Here is a 17,160-nt window from a genome sequence, read left to right on the forward strand (position 1 = left end):
ATAAAATCAGTCAGGCTGTACAAAATTCCATTCGCGGTACGTCTACGTTAATGTTATGTGAAAACCAAAAAGTGCCATTTTTAAAATCGTTTTTTTAAAGAACAAGCATTTTTTAATTTGCTTTATTTTTGTTAAAATGTAGTTATGATAGTTGTTAACTCGAAAGTCAAGTCGAGATTCTGTTCTATATCTAAGCATCAACATCGTAAAAAAACGTGTTTTTACGGATCGAAACAAACTTCCGAATTGCGCGTCTTCACTAACTTTTTTTCAACGCTCCCGCATAAAAATGAAATACAGTAGTTCCATCCTGTCATATTTATTGATCATTTAAATTTTATTATGGGCGGCAAGCTACATTGGAGGAGTTCAAAAGAAAAAGCAGCACTTCTTAACAGACCAGCAGGCGTTGTAAATTTTTTAACGTGTAGAAATTGGGAGACGTCGTATTGATTCGGGGCCTTCATTGGCCTATATGAACGTCCCGCCCTTTCGGAGCCCGCAGATGACCACGAACTTTCGCGCTCGTTGTGTTAGATAGGACGGCCCGTGACAGTAAAGCGAGCAGCGCACCGTGTGTTACGAGGAGTGAAATGGTAAGAATGTGTCCTTGACGTGGCGAACAGTGACGGCCACCCAGAAGGAGTCAGTCAGTCGAAAGCAAAGGAACTGTTGCCTGGGAGGATGAAAACACCACGGCCTCAGATTATCGACGGTCAACAACAGTTCTGCCGGCCAAAACAACGTCGCGTGCGCGCTAAAACCGGTGGCGCCGGACAAACATCCCGCAGACGCACACGCGAGGACGGGCCGGTTTCGTTAGGGATGTGGGGAAATTTTCAAACGAGCCATTCGTGCACGCGTGAAACGATACCGCGTATTTGCCCAAACTTCGAGCGCCCTATCCTTGGTACGGCCGTGCTCTACCTCTCTCCGTGGAGATCTCATAGCACCGGAATTTTATCCCTTTTGGAAACAGCAAAGCCCGGAGACTAACGTTGAAAACGAGCGTGGTTGTAAATATATTTCTGTTTATTCTGCCCGGAAACTAGTTAGGTCGAAGTCAACCACCTTGTCAAATATAACCGTTTCTGAGGAGTGGTCTTCTCCCGAAGATGAACGTGTGCGCCGGCTGACGTGTTCTTTTGAAAAAGGGAAGGGGAAAGAGAAAGTTTGAGTAACTGCAGTTACTTCGAAAGCTCCTCTTCCGATATGAAGCTCGAGGCATGTTACGTTTCGGTTACCTTCTTGCGCATCGCTGCTTGAATCTAATCTTCACTTTGTTCCCCACAGCCACTGTTGAAGTGAGTGAAGAACAGATTCGAGCATCATCTGGACGCCGTCATCCTGCCAGGCATCAATGTCGTCGGTCAATTAAGTTGTTTTTTTTTGTTTTTTTTTTATTTCGTGTGTGTTTCGTCGTTCAGCTGAAATTTGTTTCTCGGTTGCGGTTCTGCTGAACTTTTTTTTTGTTAGAATAATTTCTCCTTAACTGTTTGTTAGCATTGCTTAGTTGTTGGGCTTATTTCGTCACGGCATCCCCGGTAGCACACTTGCTTGGTTTAGCTGGGGCCAGGATTGTCCCTTAGCTGTTATAGCTTGGCCACGACTGCCCAGCCATTTACGTCTGTGTGCCAGCCTGGCATTTCACAGTCTTTACTTGCTCCACAAAGCCACGGAACTACCAGGGAACGTCTTCCCTGGTTGACCAATCAATTTCCTCGGTCATTGATGGCCAGAGTAAACAGGCCGCTGCCAGTATTTGATGTAGCCTGGCTGTCTATTGATCTTCTTCGGTCAGAGATGGCCAAGGTAGCAATGCCTCTGCGAACCTTTGAAGTTCCATGGTGGTTCCTAGGAATTTCCTGGTCCACTCAATACAAGCAACAGCCAGTGTTCGGGCATATTGCCAGATCGATGATAGGGTCAGTCAAGGAATGGCAGGGAATCGCCGCTATGAAATGTTTCTTTGCTCAAGCTCGTATTTTATTGGACCCAGTATGCCCACTGAAAGCCACTGTTACTCTATAGCCCGTTTAACTTATTTACTTTTTTTATTCGTAGGAGCGTTCTCTTAACATATTTTGGCGCTTTGTGGAACGAACCCTGGCACTAGAATGCGACGTTTCAGTGCAAGAAGTATGTTTTGGCTAGAGACACAAAAAACAAAAAACAAAAAAAAAGTGAAAGCCGTTTACAACTCCCTGTAACGCCGAATTAGAGCGCAGCTCTTGAGGAGGAGGAGGGAAGGGTACTGGGGGGGGGGTCAAGTGACCTTGGGTGGGGGTCACGTGACCTAGGGGATCACGTGACGATGACGATGCCGATGACGTCGTCAGTAACGATGACGATGCGGATACCGATGACGTCATCAGTGACGTCACTGATGACGTCATTAGCGATGATGACGATGCGGATGGTGATGATGACGATGACGATGCGGATGCCGGTGACGTCATCAGTGACGTCACTTATGACGTCATCAGTGATGATGACAATGACGATGCGGATGCCGGTGACGTCATCAGTGATGATGACGCTGACGATGCGGATGCCGGTGACGTCATCAGTGACGTCACTGATGACGTCATCAGCGATGATGACGATGACGATGTGGATGTTGATGATGACGATGACGATGCGGATGCCGGTGACGTCATCAGTGATGATGACGATGACGATGCGGATGCCGGTGACGTCATCAGTGATGATGACGATGACGATGCGGATGCCGGTGACGTCACTGATGACGTCAATATTGATGATGACGCTGACAATGCGGATGCCGGTGACGTCATCAGTGACATCACTGATGACGTCATCGGGGGTCACGTGCCCCCGGGGGTCACGTGACTTGGGGAGCTACGTGACTTTGGGGGTCACGTGACCTTGGGGGTCACGTGACCCTGGGGGAGGGGTCACGTGACCTTGGGGTGACCTTGGGGAGTCACGTGACCTTGGGATGACCTTGGGGGTCAAGTGACCTTGGGATGACCTTGGTTACGCCGGCGGCGACGGCGACGGCGACGCCGCTCAAGCCGGGAACGGGCCCCTAAGAGCTGCGCTCTAAAAAAAAAATGTTTTTAACATTGAGAAAAAATTTCGAAACAGTTTGGATACGAACAGACCAAACCCGAAATGAAGTGGTTCTAGTGGAATTGCACCGGACAAATTGGAAATCAACGTGTCGAAATTGGTCGAACTCATACTTTATAACTTTCCTACTTTTTACTGCGGCCTTTATCCACTCTGGCTTGCACGGAGAAGCCGCTTCCAGCGCAAGTGCAAGAGGCGGGGAGCCTCCCACTTGATGTTGGAAAAGCGGCGAAAAAATTCCCCACCCGCTGATGAATCAGACGCTTGGAATGCGCCAGTGAGCCGGGACCGGAGATGATGTAGTGTCCCCATGTCTCCGCGAGCAGCGCGGATGCCTTGAAAGGGGAGAGGTGCTCACGTGCCAGGACAGGGAGCGTGCTGGCCAATCAACGCGGTCCTCACGCCAGCTCAAAGCGCCAGTTTTGAGTTGGCGTCAACGGCAACACCGGGAACCAAAAAAAAAAAAAAGCGGATTTGGCGCGAATTCGGGCCTAAGCTTTTCGCGCAGCTGTTCTTCTTTGGGAGGTTACAAGTTGTTTGCTGTGTTTGTATAAGATAGTTTACCGGAGCCTTGAGTGCGGCCTCTGCCGATGGTTCCTGTGGCTGATGACGTCTTCCGCCTGAGTTCCACTCGCTCGCGGGCGAAATGGCTGCATCCCAGAACGGTGTGTTGGGAATTCGCTCCGTCCTCACGGCAGCGCGGGCAGTGGCTGACTCTTGTCTCCACGCCAGCGAGCCAGGTAAGCAGGCTCGACCATTCGGATTCAATCTCATATTCAGGTGCACGTGAAACTGAACCTTTCGGCAGCCCAATTTAAAACAGCTATGCTAGTAATACAACCGGCACTCTACATGCAGCTTCAGAGATCCTCTACCGCAGTGGTTGCGAGTCGCACGGCGGACGACAGACTGGGGAGGCAGGAAAGGGGTAACAACAGCAAGATCTTTTCCGTTCTAGGCGTTGGTTTGCATAAAGGCTGAACCAGACTTGTACGTAATCCGTTACAATAACGCAATTACTTGTAATCCCTTACATTTATCAGTAATTTAGTAACGGAATATTTACATATTTTCTAGAGTTATTTTAAAGTAATTCCCTTACATTTTTGACGTAACGGATTCCTTGTAATCCGTTACTTTTTTTTTAGGACCAACCCCCCCCCCCCCTTTTCTAAAGAAAGGGTTGTTTTTATTTTGGTAAAGTCGAGCGCAGTAACTGTCACGCGCAAAGGGAGGCTTGGCACCCTTCAGTTCCGTAAAGCCTTTTTTGTTTGCAACACCAAGCCCCTAAATCTATTTTTTTTAGAACCTAACAACAATGTAAAAAAAGACCAAACAAACATTTCTACAAAAAAAAAAAAAAAAGAAAAACAGGGGGGGGGGACGGCAAGCCATATCCGCTTTTTTAGTCCTGTTTTTTTGTGACCGAAAACGGGAAGATTAGGACGCGAAGTGATTGTGTGCCTCTTCGAGAAGCTCCAGACGGTAAGTGCACCGACAAGATTTAACAATGTCCTTCTCGTTTATAATGACTACGACCACTTTCATTATGTCACAACACCAGACAACACTCCGTATACCCTAAAATCCACTAAAAGACAGATAATAGCTAGTCATGCTAGTTTACCGTGAACGCTTTATAAATCGAAACAATACAACAGGGAAAGACGTTATCAATCCCCTGTAACTCCGAATTAGAAAACAGCTCTTGTGGGGAAGGAACGGAAGTTACGGGGAGAAGGGTATGCCCCTCCCCGTCATCAGTACCCTCCCCTCCTTCTCCTGTCCTCCTCTCCCAATTAGTGGAAAATGTTCGCAATATTTTCCACTCAATTTAGCTTAAGAAGTTTCACCTAAATTTGGCGAGAAAATTTTTACGCTAAATTTTGTGGTAAAAAATATTCCGCTGAATTTAGCGGGGAAACTTTTCCACTGAATTTAGCGGGAAAATTTTTCGTCTAAAATAAGCGGGATATTTACCCATAATGCAACGTGCGGTGACGTCACTCCTGACCCTCGTGACGTCACGTGTAACATCATTATGGGAAAGGCCCCATAATGCAACACGCGGTTATGCCGACGCCGACGCTGCTCAAGCCGGAAACGGGCGCCTAAGGGCTGCACTCTAATAAGGAGTGAGCTAACTCTGTGTGTGTGGTAAAAAAAAAAAGTAGAAAACATGCTAGTTTGAGGTTTTTTGACCTGCGAAACTTGAAACCACAGCGAGCGTTGATAACCTAAAAACGACTGTCCTGTCAAGTCAGCAATGTTCGCTTATCTCCCGCCGTGGCTAAGCAACGCCATTTCTGCTGAGCTCACAATTGACCAGGGACCTCCATTACTATCCACGAACTCATCTTTGTGACGTCACGGCGCTGTGGTGGCGCGTCGGGTGCATTTCCGGTCCGGGGCCGAATTCCCGGCGAATTCGGCCCCGGACCGACGAATTCTTGATAGTTTTTTTTTTTTCTCCTGCTTTTTATTCTCGCTTTTTTTTTTCTTTTTTTTTTTTACTGTCGGCACAGGTGTTTAGGTCGAAAAGACAGCTTTGAACTTCCGAACCACTAAGCATGTGACGAGCAGTGCCTTCTGACAACGAGTTTCTAACAATGACCATCTACGCAACCTTTTATGCAGTGAAGAGCGACAGTAGCAATACATATGCATAAATAATTTCAGATTAAAATAACCTCGACCACGCCCTCTTTCCCCGTATTGTTTTTTTTTTAACAGTCCGAAATACCTGCAAGGGGGAGAAGGAGGCTGAAGCCCCCCCCCCCCCCCCCCCCCCCCCGCTACCCTCTTTCCCCCCGTTTTTCCTCTTCCGACGCCATTTGTATGGTAGAACGCTCCTCGACCTCGAGTTGTGTCGGCTTTTGTGCTTTTTGCGAGGCGATTCCTCCGTCCCAGAAAATAAACCTCCAGGACAATTATAAACTTCACCGGATCGGATTACTACCAGCGTGCAAGGGGTGGCGAGCTAGTTTGCCAGGTGGCTTCAAGGTTTTTCTGAACCTCAACCTCCTGCTCGCCCCTGGCCGTTTCGAACTGGATGAGTCTCGTAAAACAGTGTGTTCGTGCAATCACTACTGCGTGATGCAGGTTAAAGACCCCCCCCCCCCCCCCCCCCCCCGAGGCTGGCGGTCACAATTCTGCACTGGCAAATATTCTAGCACGTCCGGGACACTCGTCGTCTCATTTAATTGCCCGACCAACTTCGCAGAATCTAGATATCACACCCTAACTTTTCTAAACTTGATTTTGTGAAAACCAGTGAGTCGTGAAAACGTTATTTGAAACTGAAACTGTGGAAAAACTTGAAAATCGGACTTCGAACTTTGAAAACTTGGATTAGAAAAAAATTCAAAATCATCCAAGTTTTTTGTTTTTTTTTTAATTTAGCGTTAAAAGAGAATCGAAACCTTCGAACTTTATGCAGAAAGAAATTCGAAATCTTCGAATTGTTCGAACTTCATGTCTATAAAAATTGGAAGCGTTCGAAGTTTTCGAATTTTTTTCCCAAAGAATTTCGAAATCTTCGAATTTATCGAACCTGAAGTAAAAAAATATTCGAAATATTCGAATTCGAAATTTTAGAAACCGTGAAAGCTTCGAAATTTTCGAATTCGAAACTCCGCTGTGGTCAAAAGTTGCGAAGTTTTCGAAATCGAACCTCGGTCGGTACGAAAATATCGAAATTTTTTGAAATCGAACATCAGTTTGCTTCGCAAATATCGAAACCTTTCGAAATCGAACCTAGGGTGGTTCGCGACATCCCTAGACATAAGGGCGCATGTTTCGCCTGGGCGTCATAACATTTCAGCATGCCGCAAAGCTGTGTAGCCGTTAATTGCGCCGAAAGGTACAGCAAAAGTAGCGGAGTGAATTTCAACAAGTCCCCGACGGTTTGTGAAAGGCACAGAAGTTGGTTAGTACCCGTGGATCAAACAGAATGGTTACCTCGCGAGGACGACCGTTTGTACGGTAAGCATTTTCTTAAAGGCAAGTCTGGCTTTACAATACAATACAAACTTTATTCTCACCACAGATACGTGTGGTGAATGGGAGGCCGGAGAAAAAGCTGCAGAAATGCAGCTTGACGAGCTCCGGACCCCCCACTCAGCAGCTATGACGGAACACAAAAACAAATAAAATGCGTTCAGAAATAAACAATGCAAATATAGTGCGCACATAAGGAATACATTCTTAAGTATTAAAATACAAATTGAGTATACTGCTGTTCGACATATTCACTACATCTATATTTTGATCACAATATTCATTCAACAAAAAAGGTAAAGCATAACGTATTGTTTGTTTTCCATAATTTGTCCTGCATTTCGGAATTTTCCAAGGTTGGTGATGTCTAGACGGGTAATGATTCTCTGTTTCTTTTAATTCAGATAGTTGAAGAATTGTACTGGAACGGCCGTAAGTAGCATTTCTGTAAGCTATTGTTAAACGGTAGTTATAAATTTGCTGTATGTTAAGGATCCTATATAATTGAAACAATGATTCGGTGTGATGAATGTAAGAAACATCTGCTATTATTCGTATCACCTTTTTTTGTAATAAATGTATCATATTTAAATTTGAATCAGACGTATTTCCCCAGACGAGATTGCAATAACACAAATGGGAATAAAATAATGAGTTATATAAAACCCTTTTTACGCTTTTCGGTAGAACATGTCTATGTTTGTTCATAATTCCTACAGATTTACCCAGTTTAGAGCAGAGCTTTCTTATATGGTTAGTCCAGAGCATATTATCACAAAAAATAACTCCAAGTGTTTTAACACTATTTACAAATTCAATATGCAAGGATCCAAAGTTGAGAGGATTGTATAATCTATCGCTCGAACCACGTGGGCGAAATATTATTGCTTTTGTTTTTGAGACATTAATAGTTAAACAATTTACTTCAGCCCATGTTTTTAATTTTATAAGAAACGCATTTGCTTTATTTCCAAGACCCTCCTCGGATGAATCTGAAAAAAATACACTGGTGTCGTCTGCATAGATAATATATTTGCAACTTGAATCGAGTTTCACTATGTCATTTATATATAACAAAAAAAGAAGTGGCCCGAGGATGCTTCCCTGGGGAACTCCTGATAATATATTTAAAGGTGTTGATCTCTGATTTTTAATTTGCACAAATTGGGAGCGATGCTGTAAATATGACTTAATTAGTGTGAGTGGAAGGTCGCGAATGCCATAAGAAAATAATTTATCTAACAGGATTAAATGATTTATGCAATCAAATGCTTTGCTGAAATCTAAAAACAACCCAAGCGTCAAAATTTTGTCTTCGAAATTTCTAAGTATATGTTCTTTTTGAACTAATAAGGCTGTTTCTGTTGATCTATGTTTTCGGAATCCAAATTGACAGTCAGTAATGAGCGAGTGCTTATCACAGAAATTAATAATGCGGGAGTGAATAATCTTTTCTAACCCTTTTGAGAATACTGGAAGAATGGATATAGGACGGTAATTTCCTAACTCATTTTTGTTTCCTGATTTGAATAGAGCTACAACTTTCGCGATTTGCATTTTTTTAGGAAAGATACCGGAAGATATTGCGAGGTTGTATATGTATGTTATATATGGGGCAATAATATCTGCTACATATTTTACAGGTTTAATTTGTAAATCATCCGCATCACGACTGCCACTGTTACTCAGACACATAATAGAGGAACACACCTCAGTCTCATATGTGGGGTACATAAAAAGCGATTCCGAGATAGGCTTAATATTTTCTGACGCTTCATGATAATAAGAGTTGTTCCCGATATTCACAAAATGATTGTTAAATACGTTTGCCAGGTTTGAGGCACTTAAGACCTCTCCATTATGTTCAAAATTTTCAAAACTTTCTGGCTTGTAAGACGAATTGAAAACACTATTTATACGTTTCCATAATATATCGGCCTTTTTTAGACACTCAGCATCAAACAGACTAGAATAATAAGTTCTTTTAGATTTTCTAATTTCCGCTGTTAGTTGGTTTCTGTATTCTTTGAAATTGACTAATGCCACTGCCTCACGTGTCACGAGAAATGTTTTATAAAGTTTATATTTTATACGCGTTTTCTTAAGGAGTGCAGTGGTCATCCAAGGCTTTCGTCCTTTTCGAGCAAGTTTAATAGTTTTATTTGGAAAACAAGAAAAATAAACCTGTTTAAATTTTTCCAAAAGCACGTTGTATGCACTATCCACGTCTTTTGAGTTCAGTACATCGGTCCAATCAGTGGCCAATAATTTTTGTCTAAATGCATCTAGTGTAAGTGGTGTAATGTTTTGGAAAGTCATAGAATTTGTGTCACGCTTATGTACCTCTCGTGTTGTGTCAGCTAGCATAAATATGGGCAGATGGTCGCTAATATCTGAGCTTATTACGCCAGCTTTGATCTTTTCCTTCTCATGGTTTGTAATAAAAAGATCAATTAATGTTGATGTAGAAAGTGTAGTGCGTGTGGGATGAGTAATTACATTAACAAAATTGTTCGCCGTTAACAATAATAACAAGTCGGCCGCGCTGGGGCTAGTTTCCAACAAATTAATGTTTAGATCGCCACCAATAAAAAGAACATATTTGCTTTCGTTTGCGTGACACAGCAGTTTATCTAGAAATGTCAAAAATCGTGCCACATTCCCGCTGGGCGGACGATATATAACAGCAAAAATATAAAAGTCCTGTTTTATACACAGTATTTCATAGTCATCTGTAACAGATGTGTATTCAGGAATATTTTCGAAATTATCACTCGCGACAAGCATAGCGACACCACCCCCCCGCCCGGTAACACGATTTTGATAAAAATGATTATACTGGGGGAGAATAAAAAAATCTGTTTCATCTCTGTACCACGTTTCCGTGAACATTATGACATCGAACGAGCATTTACATGACTCAAAAAGAAACATAAGGTCGTCTATCTTAGATCTAGCTGACCTAACATTCAGGTGAAAAAGTTTCAAGAGTTTACTTGTTTTGTTTGTTTCGTTACAAATATCTTGCGGAAGAAACAGATCGTTGTCTGCCATTACCTAGCAGAAAAAAAAAACAATAAAAAGAAAAACGCTTATCCTTCAATTTTGGCTTAACAAATCTTATCGAGATCACCGTCGTGTTCTATCGATACGATATCTGCGGTTTCAGATCTACGGGCCCAAATCTTGCTGTTTCGCACCCACACGTATTTCCATCCCGCGTCTCGCTTTTTTGCAGTGGCCTTTCCAAGTAGTTTCTTCAAGGTCGGGCACAAATGCTCGTTTACAAAGACCGCGGTGTCAGTCGATAATCCGAAGTCTTTGTTCGTGAGTCGCTTTTTCCTGGATTTTGCAAGCACCTTTTCGCGTTTCTCTCTTCGTACGAACTGCACGATAATATTTTGCTTGTTTAGTTCTCGTGTGCGGACTCGGTGACAGATTTCAACATCTTGTTTATCAATCGGTTCGCCAATCAGTTCACCAAGCTTGCACAAAGTTGCATGAAGATCCTCGTTTTCAATAACTGCCATTCCCTTTATCTCTAGGTTGTAGGCGGGAGAGTGCTGTTCGCATTGGACAATGCTCATCCGGTTTGCTTTCACATCCCCCTCAAGGGCGTGATACCTCGCTCGAAGCTCATCATTTTCTTTTTTTAACGCAGAAACTGTCTCGACTTCGCTTGCAAGTTTCTTCTTCATGTTCTCAAATTCAGCATTTATAAAATCCATACTAGACTTCACTTCCCGTATATCTGAACGGAGGTCACGGATTTCATTGCGAAAGTCCCTCTCTATCGTTTCCCTCAAGGATTTCCACTCGGTCCTCATCTCATCCCGCAATTCTGCGAAAAGGCGCGTAAGGTCCTTCGCCATTGGGTCGGTTACACCTTATCGTGAACAACAACACAATTGGCAGCAGCGACGGCAAGTTTTCTAAATGTTCGGGTAATATTATATAGTAAAACACCAACCTGCAAAGTAGCGCAGTTTTAGAATGATGCGTGGACTGCCGTCGCGGCTGCCAAGTGATGAGCGATGCAAGGATCCTCTTCTTATAGTGCAGACGACAGCAGCGGCCTCATACAGCGGTCAGTTGCTATCGTAGACGTCCGAGGCGAAGGCAGCAGCAGTGACGGAGCGTATCCAGCCAGGCAGAGGATCGTGGGCTGTCGACGATTGCAGGGGCAGCGTTATCAACCGGAACAGGCGATTGAAGCAGTCTGCAAAGTAGCGCAGTTTTAGAATGATGCGTGGACTGCCGTCGTGGCTGCCAAGTGATCAAAACATTTGAATCTCCTTCCCGAGGCTCGCATATGTGCAAGCCTCGGGAGGGAGATGGCCATCTGATCGAGGCCATCTAGATTTTGTTCTCACGGTGTTCGCATATAAAGCACCGGTGAAGCGCTCGTCTGTGGTTCGTTACGCTTGTGCTACCAAAGGGAAGAACGGCGGCAAAATGGACAAACCATTACCGCTTGTCGCGCCTTGTGGTCGTGAGGCTAGGAAAATTTTCATACCTTGACTCGAAGGACGCTGTGTGTATTTACTCAATTAATGAATACACTTCAGCAGACCCAAAGTCTGCTGATCCCGCCAGCAGTGCGGAAACCGGCTCGAAATAATCGTAGGCCTCGAGAGACTTGTACGCCTGCACCATGTCGCCCGTGAGCTGGCTTGGCAAAAAAACTGAATTAACGACGACGTGAGCCCTCTATGTCGGTGGCAGCAACTTCACGTCGGAACTCCAGCAAGCCTTGCTTATGGCGTACGAATCGTCGAAGGCAACGCCGTCCACGCACAGTTTGCCTCGATACCGCGGCCGTTCAGGCTCCGGTAGCGACCTCAAATAATTGGGCATAACATACGACATACGTTGGCAGGAAATTCGACGCACGAATAAATCTAGAAGCGTTCCTACAACGTTAACAACGAGCGCACGCCACACAGCGCAATGCCGAAAGCTAGAGCCTGGCCGCTTTTGCCCACATAGCTTCTGCTCGTGCGCGGCTCACCGGCCGTGTTGGAAAACAGAACAGCCCAGCTTGTCGGTCTATAAGTAAACAATCTTTTAAGTGCTTAAAAAAAGAAAGAAAGCAAATCGTGCTAAAAATTAGGGTGGGTTACCCTTCGAGTGTGGAGCATCTCTCGTGGTTTTACGGCATATATATTTTCAGAGAACTTAGGCCAAATCGCTCCTGCGAAAACTAAGCTTCGCACAGAAAAAATTTTGATGCCGTGTTGGTGTCTGCCTAAGAGCCTATTTAGGAAAACTAATAACGTTTGAAAGAAATAGTTTTTTTTTCTTTTATAAAGTAAATTTTTATTTGTTCATTTTAAGGCCATAGTTTCAATTAGAAACTTACTGGGCATCATCAATAACACCTATGTCAACCCTTTTTAGACAAGTATAAAGCATGCCGAGTATTTCACCCATGTTTTGAAAAACTCTTCACATCAGACGCGTGCTCTGGTTTCGGATTCTTATCCGAGCGCATCTTGGCGGCAGCTGTCTTGCCCTGCGACGGCCGAAGCGCCGAAACAAGGCCTGACAATTAGCTATACTTCGTTTCAGATTAGGTGCGTGCGCGGCCGATATTAAGAGCCGAAGGGCCAATCAAACAGCCAAAGAGGGAAACGTCATGGCGTGCTCTCTGCAGTTGATAGGCCCAGCCGGTATTAGCCGTCGCTCTGTGCGTGCTCCTCCACCGGATAGTCCTCTCAAGCGCGGAGAGCACGCCATGACGCTCCAATTTTTGCGCTGTTTGATTGGCCCTTCGGCTTATAACACCGTCCATGCTCGGACATAAGGTGAAACGAAATATAGTCTCGCCCGCCCGCCCCCCCCCCCCCCCCCCCCTTGCCTCCCTTTCCTCTCTAAAAAAAAAAAAAGTGTAGCGCGCGCGCATGGCCAGGCGATAAGGAACACCTCGCTGTTCGAAAGAGAAAGAGCGCGATATTGCACGATTAAGCTTTGGCTTTTGCGCCGGCCTTCGTTCCGCGCTTCAGCCGTCGGAGCGCAGGACAGCTGCCGCCAAGATGCGCTTGGATAAGAATCCGAAGCCAAAGTACGCGCCAAAATTGAAGGGTTTTTCAAAACATGGTAAAATGTTCGGCATGCTTTATACTTGTCTAAAAAGGGTTGATATAGGGGTTATTGATGATTCCCAGTAAGTTTCCAATTGAAGCTATGCCTTAAAATAAACAAATAAAAAGTTACTTTCTAAAAACAGAACAAAAACTGTTTTTTGCAAACGTTATTACTTTTTTGTTTTTAAATAGATTCTTACGCAGACCCCAACACGGCATGAACCTTTTTTTCTGTGGGATGGTTAGCTTTCGCAGGAGCGATTTGGCCTGTGTTCTCTGAAACACCCTGTATTGACAGGGTGTCACAAAAAAATACAGTGTTTCTTTTTACCGCAAAAATAAACTACACATCGCCGAAAACTCATTATCCGCCCAAAGGTAGTGCTGCAGGTCACAACCAGATGCCAAAGTTTCAGCCTGATCCGATAAATTAATCAAAAGTTATAAGTGATATTCTGAAAAGTTCAATGGGAAAATGGAGCCCATTTTTGCCCGTTTTCAGTTTCTGGTGCCATAGAGCCCCGTGTATTCGAGAACTGTGTCGGTTGCCATTTTCCCATTGAAATTTTCAGAAGATCACATAACTTTTGATTAAGTTATTCGGTCGGGCGGAAACTTGGGCATCTGGTTGGTGACCTCTAGCGCTACCTTTGGGCGGAGAATGAGCGTTCGGCGATGCCTAGTTTATTTTTGCGGTAAAAAAGACCGTGTAAATTTTCTTTTGTGACACCCTGTGTACATATATCCAGGGTGTCACAAAAGAAAATTTACAGGTCTTTTTTACCTCAAAAATAAACTAGGCATCGCCGAACGCTCATTCTCCGCCCAAAGGTAGAGCTAGAGGTCACAACCAGATGCCAAAGTTTCAGCCCAATCCGATAACTTAATCAAAAGTTAGAAGTGATTTTCTGAAAATTTCAATGGGAAAATATATATATATTTTTGCCCGTTTTCGGTTTCTGGTGCCATAGAGGCCCATGTATTCCAAAACTTCGTTAGCCACCACTTCCCATTGAAATTTTCAGAAAATCACTTATACTTTTTAATGAAGTTATCGGATCCGGCTGAAACTTTGCCATCTGGTTGTGACCTCTAGTGCTACCTTTGGGCGGAGAATGAGCGTTCGGCGATGCCTAGTTTATTTTTGCGGTAAAAAAGGCCGTGTAAATTTTCTTTTGTGACACCTTGTATATTACATATAAATTTTATAATCTCGGCTAAAAGGATCGATGATGATGTGTGAAATCCTGTGCAATCGAAATGTTCAATTAAAAGCTAAATATTTATATTTTCGATACGATGGTATTTCTGCATGGGCGGTCATATTTGCGCAACGAGTGCTGCATGAAGAACATCTCAATATTCCAGAGCCTATCGGTAGGTATCTTTTTAGCATGAGACGTAGGCCTTAGACATTTCATGACACATCTTCGAGAGTGGGGTTAACTATTGCTCGCACAAATAATGTTTATATCTATCGATGCAATTTATTATTCGAACGCGTTTCACGTGTCTGAAACAAATACATCGGCCCCAATGCTTACTAACCACCTCGAAATTCTCTTGAAAAGGACAGGTTGGCTCCCTCCTTAACATTCACTGCGGAATATGCCTGTGCCGTGCTGCCTTATTGAGTACCAGCGCATTGACGGAGCAAAGTAAAACCAGTGTTCAGCTTCAGCTCCATGACGCTGACTTCGCATGGAGTGGAAACTGTAGAGCCTGTGTAATAAATAATATAAATGCTTTTTAGTAAAATATTTACCACTCGGGGATGTCTCCACGAGCGTCTGGATATTTTGTTTCCGTTGCCACAGGTTCGTTTAAAAAAAGAAAAAAGACTTACCTTGTTTTTGCTGGATGTTTTCGAATCTTCGGTGTGAACTAATAATACGAACACAGACCAAGATTGGCACATAGTATAAAGAAGTATACACGAAAGGTATCCTCGGCTTCCTTTCAGCTTTGCACACACGCCTCTCCCAAGTACTAGCTAGGGCCTCAAGCTCAATAACTGCTCCTACATTTTGCCGTAGTTCACATACTGAAGAAATTTCCGACAAAACCATTTGAGTAGCACAAGACGCGTTGCCACCATTTTCGCGGCAATTGTAAAATCAAGTTCGTTCTTGCAGCGAAATCAACACCACTCAGGATATGTCGGGGGATCGGTGGCCGAATGGGCAAAAGCGCATCATCTAAAGGCACGTGGAGCGAAAGCACGGGTTGCAGAACCCAAGGGTTGTTTGCTCAAAACCCCGCTCCTTTTTGTTTTGATTTGGACTAGTCTATCGTACCGGCGTGCGATCGTGTATACTGCATGAAGCATGTTCAAGAACCCAGGCAGGCAGTTGCACTGCACTGGCTAGATTTCTCAAATACAGCTGAGACACCAGGCACCCATTAAGGATGACTAAATTACGGTTGTATGAATATACACACAGCACAAGTTTACGGGCTATTTACTGGGTGTCGCCAATCAGTATTCATCTAGGATGGCTTAAAGCAACGAAAAATAAATCAGTCACTGCAATGTACCAGGCATGGGTTTAGTTTCAAATAAAATAAACTCGGTGCGAGAAAAGCCAGGAGCTATCCTCTGAGAGTAGAGTCGTTGGAGTCACGTTCTTCTTAGGCCGCTGTATGTCCGGGTCGAAGCTCTGCAAATTAACCAAACACTGGCCTTTGAAGAGGAGGGAGGAGTAGGAGAGCCGGTACGGGCCAGCACAGAATTGATTAAATTTTCCGCCAAGACGGGAAAATACAGGCGCGAAATGGCTTTAATGGCTGGTTCCAAGATATATGTCGGCGACGCACTCGAGTCAGCCCTTCGGTGTTTGGGTGGATCGTCAGCCGGAGCCACTTCGTCATGGGCCTCCCGACAGCGACTCCCCTGCGCCAGTCCGGACAGCCTCTGACTATGAAGAGAGCAGGCGGCGGTAGGCAGCACTAGTGTCACGGCGTGTCTGGCTAACGCTGCCGCCCGAGGACGGCACTGAAAACACTTTTCTAGCGCAGAAAGGGAACAAAATGGCGAAATCCTTTTAAGGAAAACCTTGAGGATGTTTCTGAATTGTGGATATACAGTGCAATAGCGCGGAATTTTACCGCCTGCGAAATAATACGTTAGAGTGCTGCGTCTGCAGCTTAATTTGCCATTGCGGTAAAATCGTTTCGCACCACTTCGTCTAATTCTGCTTTTCACGCGTATGCTTGTTTTCGAGGGAAGAATTTACCTTATAAGGGGTGTTTAGTTTTGTTAGACAATTTCAATTCTCTATTTTAGTTTGGCGCATTTTTTAGGAAGATGAGTGAAGGTAAGGAAGGGGCTTTAAAATAAATTTTATATGTGGCTGTTCCTGCAGAAAATGAATTTTAAGGGATCCACTGTCGTAAATTTGCCTCTAACATCACTCCGCAGATCTCACAGAAGCGAGCATAGCGGTGCTCACAATTAGGTTAAAGCGCACAGTGATATTTAATGAGCAGGCCCACCATACTTTTGCTACAGAAAAAGAAAAAAGAGAAGTTAAGCTAAAAGGGTGAGTGACAGCCGCTTCTCTCTCGCCACATTTTTGGCTCAATTGTTTTTACTGTTCTCACGGATTTTGGTACTTTGACCCCTATTGGAAATAAACAGTCAAAAGGGAAAACATCGAAAGTATATGATCCTAGGTTTTTAGTGTGGTATATGCAATCGAGTGCATTTTTTTTCTTTTAACCCGTGCGAGTGTTTATTTTGTCATCATTGGCTGTATGTCGGCGGTACGTAGACCCCCCCCCCCCCCCCCCCCACCAAATGTCTCCCTTATCTAGAACCCTTCAAAAACAGTTTATAATTTCCCGTATATTACAGTGGCAAAAGCATTATTGTTTTTATTTAAGTATATTATATTTGTTTGCTTAATATCAAACACATCGGATTTATAATTTGCTTTAGATCATCGTATCTTCAAAGTGGTGACTCTTTAATGACTTC

At 44.1% G+C, this 17,160-nt stretch overlaps 1 protein-coding gene across 1 annotated transcript; it reads right to left on the reverse strand.

The window, feature by feature from the left end:
* Positions 1 to 10,334: 10,334 nt before the first annotated feature.
* On the reverse strand, positions 10,335 to 10,967 carry LOC115311620 (the record flags this gene model as incomplete). Its single annotated transcript, XM_040212734.1, has 1 exon — positions 10,335 to 10,967. A coding segment is annotated over exon 1 (633 nt), but the record flags the coding sequence as incomplete, so codon positions are not given.
* Between the last annotated feature and the right edge of the window lie 6,193 nt (positions 10,968 to 17,160).

Source organism: Ixodes scapularis, unplaced genomic scaffold (genome assembly GCF_016920785.2).
Source record: "Ixodes scapularis isolate PalLabHiFi unplaced genomic scaffold, ASM1692078v2 PGA_scaffold0__279_contigs__length_252992795, whole genome shotgun sequence".
In the NCBI taxonomy this organism is placed as follows: Eukaryota; Metazoa; Arthropoda; class Arachnida; order Ixodida; family Ixodidae; genus Ixodes; species Ixodes scapularis.